The 9040-nt window shown below is 37.1% G+C and overlaps 1 protein-coding gene across 2 annotated transcripts; it reads left to right on the top strand.

Moving 5' to 3' along the window:
• The first annotated feature begins 4179 nt into the window (after positions 1-4179).
• Positions 4180-7922, top strand: LOC110467408 (zinc finger CCCH domain-containing protein 4-like). Of its 2 annotated transcripts, none has more exons than XM_021524560.1 (3): positions 4180-4317; positions 5901-6180; positions 6531-7922. In XM_021524560.1, exons 2-3 carry the CDS (start codon positions 5937-5939, stop codon positions 7112-7114), a joined length of 828 nt encoding a protein of 275 aa, XP_021380235.1. In that variant the 5' UTR covers positions 4180-4317; positions 5901-5936; the 3' UTR covers positions 7115-7922. The 2 variants fall into 2 exon arrangements, with proteins under 2 accessions (XP_021380235.1, XP_021380234.1); XM_021524559.1 differs by having other exon boundaries at positions 4180-4331.
• Positions 7923-9040: the final 1118 nt, after the last annotated feature.

Raw genomic sequence — 9040 nt, 5'->3', positions numbered from 1 at the left:
AACTTTTGAACATCTGATGATGATAAAATGCAATATGCATGTTTACATATGTAGTGTATGCTGCCTGAGCAGAACATCTTTCCAGAGCTGAGTACATGTACATACCATGCGAGTGTATACCTACATTTTGTATATATGTAGTGATGTAAATTCCCTGTATGAAACACAAACAACAGGTTAATAACAGATAAAGGTAAACATGTCATTTAAACTTGTATTTTTATTGGCTTGGATTAAAAATAATATACCGAGAATATTAAATAAAAGTAATGTGTAATTTAATTAATTACATTACCAATAATGTAATTGCCCCATGCCTGCTGAGTCTCTTTTCACAGCATATGTTCATAGCTATGTATAAATGGCAAGTAGTATGCGCTTGCTGGAATGGGTTATTATAAACTCGGAAAAAAAATGACTTATATATTCAAGTTCACAGGACCAAATATGTTAAAATATACTCAAACAGCTTATGCCGAAGAATCAAAAAGCCTAAAATCATTATACACAACTTGGAGCTTGCTAATATGGAGATTACAAAGTTTGTGAAAGGAAATGAACTTGGCAGATATTCAAAGCAACTGGTGTTACATCTGTTTCAACACTCAAATAGCTTCTTCTAGGGAACGTAGAGGACTAGAGTCGTGATTCATCGCTAGTGGCTTGCTAGCAAAAAGCGCCAGAATGTTTGGACAACAATATATTGACCTATATTCAAGGTCAAAACTCGCTTCTCCTAAAGAACCAAACGGCATGGAGGCGTGGTATGTGGACAGATCATTGCTGGTATGGGGTACTACAAAATTCGATAAACGAAAAATAAGCATCAAATCTGTTAAACTCTCAAATGACTTCTTCTAAAGAACCAGGAGGCCTAGAGTTATGATAGATGAATAGCCTGTTGATTGGTAACAAATATCATTGACTGATAAAGGGTTAAAAACATGTTAAAACATGACGTGCGAAAGGGAATTAGTTTCACCCAAATTTAACCATCTTCTCAACTGCTTATTCACCCTTTGTCACTCGCACACACACCTACATTCTCACTCACCTAATCACTCTCTCTCTCTCTCTCTTACACACACACACACACCCCTAATATCACACTCTCTCTCACACACCTACATTCTCACTCACCTAATCACTCTCTCTCTCGCACACACACCTAATCAATCTCTGACACACCTACATTCTCACTCACCTAATCACTCTCTCTCACCTACATTCTCACTCACTTAATCACTCTGTTCTATATACAGAGTGTACCACCAATCAGAAAACAGCTACCATGATCAAGGAGTATCCAATTACAGGTGACTTACTACAGTAGGTCATACATTGTAGTACATCTTCAGAAAGTAGCAGTTTCCGATGACCGTGATAAACGCACATGGATGTGCATTTTTGGTACACGTTACAATCCAGTCGCATCGCGGGAAAAACTACGGAAAAGGCCAATCAGGAATTAGGGGAGCTTTGATTACACATTAGGGCAGTGATAGACACTTGTGTGTTTGAAACAAAAACGTCAACGACAGGGAAAACGTACAGTTTTATAAAAAATAGAATCGATCTACGCAGGTGTACAGATTGAAAACATTAATTATCATATTACAGTATTGTTCTTACTAGCGATCAATTTAAAGGGAAACATTTTAGCGCATTTGGAACAATTACATTTTAATCATGTTTTAAATGGTGAAGTAAAACATCAAAATTTGATAAATCTAAGTTTAACCCAAGGTGTGCAATATGGTAGGTAACTCTATCAGATAGACCAGTAACAGTTCATCCCTCCCAAGAGTACCGCTACTAATCCCTGTAATTATCGCTTCATGTACTGATTATTACTCAGATATACCGCCAACCGACTGTCTTCTTATACTAAACGCATTATTTTTATTGATGAAGATAGTTCTATTGACGGCATATCAGCACAGTTTATAGTGTAGACACTGTAGTTATCACAGGGGACAGTAACATGATCACTGTCTATAGTATATAGCTACCACAGGGGACAGTAACATGACCATTGTCTCTACTATATAGCTACCACAGGGGACAGTAACATGATCACTGTCTATAGTATATAGCTACCACAGGGGATAGTAACATGACCATTGTCTCTACTATATAGCTACCACAGGGGACAGTAACATGATCATTGTCTCTACTATATAGCTAGCACAGGATAACCAGTGCATAGTTCTCCAGATGTCAATTTTGAATCTCCGCTACCCAGGAATGCTTCCAGTCAAAAATGGCTGATATCCATCTTTTAGTTCCAGAGAAGAATTGCTTAAAGCAATATAGCCAAATGCCCATTTTTGGCCCCGCCCCTTAGCCCCCTGGGGGGTTAGCCCCGCCATTTGTACAATTTTGAATCCCTACCACCTAGGGATACTTCCAGTCAGATTTAGTTAAATTCCAATGGGGTCTTCCCTGAACACCAACTCTGCTTAAAATCACATGTTTACATAGGTGGTCAGTTGTGATGATAGTGAGTTATAGTCTATTGCAGAAATTGTGTACAGGTAAAATGGAAAGGTAAATCAACTTCTGATAATCAGATAATCAATAACTGCTAATAATTGCAAAACAATCATTAATATTTAGAGTTCCAATCCCAAGCTGTTAAATGGATAATGTATAAAACACCAGCACATTTTGGAGAATTATCATATTTCGCTCTGTACTTGGAAACATCAACTTCTTTACTCAGAGAAATTTGTGTGAATTCTCTTATAATTATTGTCATAGAAAACTTGTACTTATTTTCAGATTTTAACTTGTGTGACTTCAGTTTGATAATATTATCTGTTATTGTGTGCTTTGATACATCAACTACAAGATGGAAAACGCTCAGATCAACGTTAAGTTCATCACCAACAGAAGAGGCGGACAGAACCTTCCCATGATGGATTCATCCATAGGTGTTTGAAATTCAGACTGTAAATTAAGATAAGAATCATATAAAAAAAATAAGGGTATTACTATAATTTATATCGACGTGGAACTCAACCAACTCCGAGACAACGACTGGGATCGATGACACCTCCAAAACCGTGGTCCAGCGACTGCCAACATTTTACACTGCCAAATCATCTCTCTACCGTGCTCGCCGCAAACAGACTCCTCCACTACCAAAGACCTTGACCGACATCGCCTTGGATGGAAGATGGACAGAAACCTCTACAGGCGAACCATTGCTCCTCTTCGACGTTGGTGAACAGAACAACAGAATGACGGCATTTGCTACATCAGAGAACCTGGCCGAACTTGCAGCCTCCAACGTTATCTTCAGTGACGGCACCTTCTACAGTTTCACCAGATTTACAGTATCCACGTGATATATATAGAGAATGCCATTTGTGCTAGAAACTTCAGCTTCACTTAGTTTTTTTACTGTTTATATCTATATTTAATAATTAACTTTTAGTGCTGTATTAAATGTGTATTACTGTTATATTTATGAATAGAAACTTTATTTTATTGTTGACATTAGTATCAATGTGGCTTAAATTAAGGAATTCTATTTTTCATATAATGTAAATATTAATATTTAATGACTATTTTCTTTTACTTAGTGCTGTATTAAATGTGTATTACAGTTATATGTATGAATACAAACTTTTCATCCATTTTATTATTGACTTTAGTATCATATCTACAAAATGAGTTGACATCCTATCAACATCTACACGATGGTCATTTAAGGGCCTGCCCCCACCCACCCCTGAATATAGGGACACCAATAAAATGAAATAGTAGTTATACTCTAGTATAGAACTAGACCAATAGTTTGATTGGCAATGCATTTTCAAATTGCTATTATCAGGTTCCGATACCAACACAGAAAAAAACTTCTGCATCCCGATACACTTTTTAAATAAGTATTATATATATATTGTTGTAGGTGTAAAGTTTAAACATATTTCATTGTCATATAAAAGAAGAATTAGGCAAAAGTTGGTTGTAAGGCAGTGGCAGATCCAGAGGGTTTTTCGGGGCTTCAGGACCCCCCAACCCCTGATAATTTTCTTTAAAAACCATGTATTTTTACCATTTCCTCAAATTTCTCGACAGTGCTACTTAAGTTTATTATTCACGCGTACGAACGACAATTTAAAGAATCCCGCCAGAACTATATAACGTGGTTTTCAAATTGAAGAGTTTCAAAACAGACAGAATGCGGAAGATATGGGGTGGATTTCCTTTAACGAACAAAACCGAATAGCTACACACATGAGGAAGTAGTTAAGTAATTGAGTGAGACAGAAATGGGGACACCCACTGAAGAGGAGGTCTTGGCAGGTATAAAACGCCTGGTACGTATGTATGTCGTCATAGAAAGAAGCTTACGACAATAACAAATGTAGACTTGAATCAATAAATTTGAATGCTACTAGTTTCAGTATAACGTACATATCGGTTTTCACTTTAGTGCATGTCATGTCAAATAACATGTATGACAAGGCGAATTTACATAACACACATTTATATGTCCGGTTAGGACTGTGAATTATATCCGCATACTGTTCACCATGTGTGTACCCTGTGCAGGTATGTCAGCTTTAGCCCACTTATACTTCATGTAAGAATGAAGGTCAACTAAGTACATTGGGAAACACCTGAAAAAATTCGTCCATACTGTTCAATACCTGTTTTGTCAGGTAGACCCTGACGACCAAGATATTGAAAAGATTACCTTATCTGTTAACGGTTTTATACGAGTTACCTCCCTTCTACAGACAGTTCGGTTCTGTTCAAGTCACAGCTGGGGCTCGAGATCGGTGTAATACATGACGTAAATCGTAATACTTTCGGTTAGTAATAAATCTATACACACCAGTAACTAACGTACATATATACCGAGGGTACTGAGGTTCCGTTTTATACCTCGGTACCCTCAATTTTTATAAGTTTTAGAATATGTATAAACACCCGATGAAAAGTGTTGCTGTTATTTACTGGTGTGTATAGGTTTAGTTAGTATTAACCGAAAGTATTACGATTCACGTCATATATTACTCAAAATCCCAAACCGCACAGATCCTACCATTTTGGAAGGGAAAACATACCTTAACTTTTATAATAAAAAAGAAGATAAGGGAAAAGTCTTTAGAGCTATATATTCCTGTCGGATAACTTCACGCCTAAATGTATTCAAAATAGCAATGATCTGTCTTACTTACAGATGTCATGGAACTCTGTACATGTCTTTAAAAATCGTGAAATATCCGGATGGAAATATACTCTAAATTTATACAATCTTTGTACATTCATGAGTAAACAGTTACTCATATATATATATACCGATTCTGATTGATATATTGTTACAGAACGAATTTATTTATATGAAACAATTGTAATGTTTATGTTATCGTAGTAAAATGTGATTATAAAAAAAAAGTTGAATAAAAAAAATAAAAAAATACTCAAAATCCCGAAACCGAGCCCCTGTGGTTCAAATGCCATAAATGCCTACCGTATTTATTCATGGATAATAAGGAGCCCTGTACCACTGCCAAAAACTTAAAACTAAAATATTGGAAACTGTTTTTGACCATAACCTTGAAAACCATGCATAGCTGGCTATGAGGAAAAATACTAATGATGAAATAAACAAAACTTGATCATCAAGGGTGTAAAAATTGAGATGGAGCTGGACCTGGAATCGAACTTCAGATAACCGGTTGAGCTACCTGGTCAACGCAAGTGTAATAGCCCTTGATGTGCTACAGTTGCATCCAAACGTTTTTTTAGGGGAGGTTACACAGTGCATAGAAAAATGGCAGTGCTGAGGGGCAGGGATCCATGACATAAAAAATATCCTTTAACAATGCTAACGATCCCCCTTTTTTTTATATTACTGACAATTTTTCTATTCTTTTTAGATTCTCGAAGAGAACAGACAATTACTGTGCAAATATATGAATCCAGCACGGTATTTAGATTATTTGAGGTCAAAGTTCGTTTTGAATGAAGAAGACAAAGAAGAAATTGAGTATGAAAAAACAAGAAAACAAAAAGCCAGCGTAATGATTGACATCTTATTGAGGAAAGGAGGGAATGCTTACGACGTGTTTGTAAAGGCTATACAGGTAGACCGAACGCAAACTGACCTGGTGAGGATTCTACACACAGAGTATGAGAAGCGAAGAAATAACTACTTTGGTAAGTAAGGAAAAAAATCCGTCTTCACGTATGTCATTGGTTTGGGGACCTTAGCGCTCTAGGTCCGATCGATTGTTTTTTTTTTTACATTATCGATCGGGCCTAGAGCTAGGGTTTTCGAAGCTACGTGTATTAGAACTTGACTTGACATCATAAGGTTTGAATGTGATTACTAGTACATGATTAAATATGTTGTAATGTTGAGATGAAAAAAGTCTATAAAGTTTCTGAATTAATTGAATAACCCGAAACAAAATTTAAACTATGGTATATCAACCTTTTCAAAATTATTCAAAATTATTCTTTTTATTGAAAAAATATATATACATATATATATTTCTAATTTGAAGCATTGGTACGAGGACCAGCCACCAGTAGAATCCACATTGACGACCGATCGCTTCCAAAACCAGCGCCACCTCCCCGAGCAACTACAGATTCGGGCCCTCCTGAAAACATCCCTCCAGAGCACGATCATGTCCCCCCGCCTATTACTAAACCCTTGCTCAGCGCTCAACCAGGAAGGAAACGCAACCTATTGCAAATTGGCTCTCAGCAAAAAGCTTGTCATGACCCAACGGTTTCATCAGAAGAAAAAGAAGCCATATATTACAGAGACCGTCCTGAAATGGCGCGTCCCGCTGGAGCAGTGAATCATATTCCGTCAGCTGTTCATGAAATCGAACACAGAGACATACCTTCATCTGCTCGTCAAGTCGAAGATACTGAGACAGAATCAATGAAAGAAAAGAAGGAACAAACAAATCGTCATAAGCTGAAATTCACTTCCCGTTCGGCGGACAACGCCGAAATTGACCCAGATCAAGAAACCCATAGGAAAGAGTGTTTACGCGAAGGGGAGGAACACACAGAATCCCTAACGACGGGAAGCCTCATTTCCGCAGATTCTACGAAATTAAAAGAAATAATGTAAAGATTCTGGAGAAACATTTTCTTATTCTAAACGCGTCGACAATCATGAGGTGTGCCAAGTTACATATCGCAATGGGACTCGTCTCCTTATTTCCAATTATTGTCCCTGCATGTAAGACAGCATTATCAAGTATATGTTACTGGACATCAATAACAGTCTACGCCTTTAACAACATACGTTTGATTGATAACGTCAGCATTATTAGGATGTGTAAATGTGAATCGTAACTCGTTGGTCATCACGTTGAAAAAAAATGCAATCATATCAAAGGTGTTCGCTAGGAAGAATCCTCCTCATAAATGTGTTGTTTAAAACTACCCCATTATATTTCACTCCAAACGTGAAATACGAGGTTTCATGGTGAAAATGAAGCTGTTATTTTCACACTTGTCACAATAAATTGACCAATCAGAGAGCTACATTAACTGCGAAAATTGAAAATGTGACGTCAAATAATATAACCCGGCTTAATGCTGTTTGATAGGCCAATGAAAATGACTATAAATGTCGCATCAATGCACATCAATCGGAAATCGTTTGTACTTTCTCGTTTACGGAAAGTGCCGACGATTCCCGATTGCTCAGCACACATGTTTCGATGGAGTGAATATTTTAAAAAAATATCCAAATCTATCATTCCACTCGATGAACCGTATTCAGTCGAGTTCTATACTTAGTTCTGAAATGAAATTTCTCACTTTATGATGATCATTGTTTAATTAGCGCCATTAATGTTATTGTGACACTTGCTCAATCAATGATACCCGCTCTGCTATTTTTAACATTAAAAATGCAATTTTAATATCAACTTTAACAATTCTTTTTTCATTTATAGTATGATGTAAGGCAATTCACAATTGTTGAAATTGGAAACAAGTTTTACAACTTATGTAGATCCATCTCCAAATGCTATTTTGTGGTTTGTTATGTAAGGTTTGATTTGGTTTGTCATGTATGCCTTGGTACAATCGAGACACAGATGTCAATCATTNGGGGGGCTGAAAATATCAAATAAAGCGAACATTTCATTTGTGAAAGGAAGACTAATAGGAATATAATACGGTTACGCCTATTGAGCTGTACAAGTCGAATGCACTAAAAAAAACTGTATAATCTGACACCCAGTGTAACACAAAACTGCATTAACCTGTATAATCGGACACCCTCCGGAACACATAACTTAGCCTGTATAATCTAACATCCTGTGAGACAAAGTCGTTGGTAAGATAGACCTGTCTAATCCGTTAACCTGTTAGACAAAACGCATTGGTCAGTTGAACCTGTCTCATCCGGCACCCTGTGAGACAACACATTCGTCAGATCCACTTGTCTTATCTGACACCATGTCAGACACAACACATTGGTAAGATGAACCTGTCTAATCCGACATCATGTGAGACACAACTTGTTTGCCAGATCAACTCGTCTTAGCTGATGCCGTGGGACACAACACTTTGGTCAGATTAACCTGTCTTATCTGACACAAAACACATTAGTTACATTAACCTGTCTTCTTTGACATCCTGTGAGACACAATACATTGATCAGACGAATTTGTCTTTTCTGACACCATGCGATACACAACACATTGGTCAGATTAACCTGTCTTATCTGACACCATGTGAGACAACACATTGGTCAGATTAAACTATCTTATCTGACACCATGTGAGACACAACACATTGGTCAGATTAACCTTTCTTATCTGACACCATGTGAGACACGATACAATGGTCAGATTAACCTGTCTTATCTGACATCATGTGAGACACAATACAATGGTCAGATTAACCTGTCTTATCTGACACCCTTTGAGACAACACGTTCATCAGATGAACCTGTCTTATCTGACACCATGTGAGACACAACACATTGTTCATATTAACCTGTCTTATCTGACACCCTTTGAGACAATACGTTCATCAG

This window comes from Mizuhopecten yessoensis, unplaced genomic scaffold, assembly GCF_002113885.1.
Source record: "Mizuhopecten yessoensis strain PY_sf001 unplaced genomic scaffold, ASM211388v2 scaffold11173, whole genome shotgun sequence".
Lineage (NCBI taxonomy): Eukaryota > Metazoa > Mollusca > Bivalvia > Pectinida > Pectinidae > Mizuhopecten > Mizuhopecten yessoensis.
This window is presented reverse-complemented; position numbering and strand designations above follow the sequence as displayed.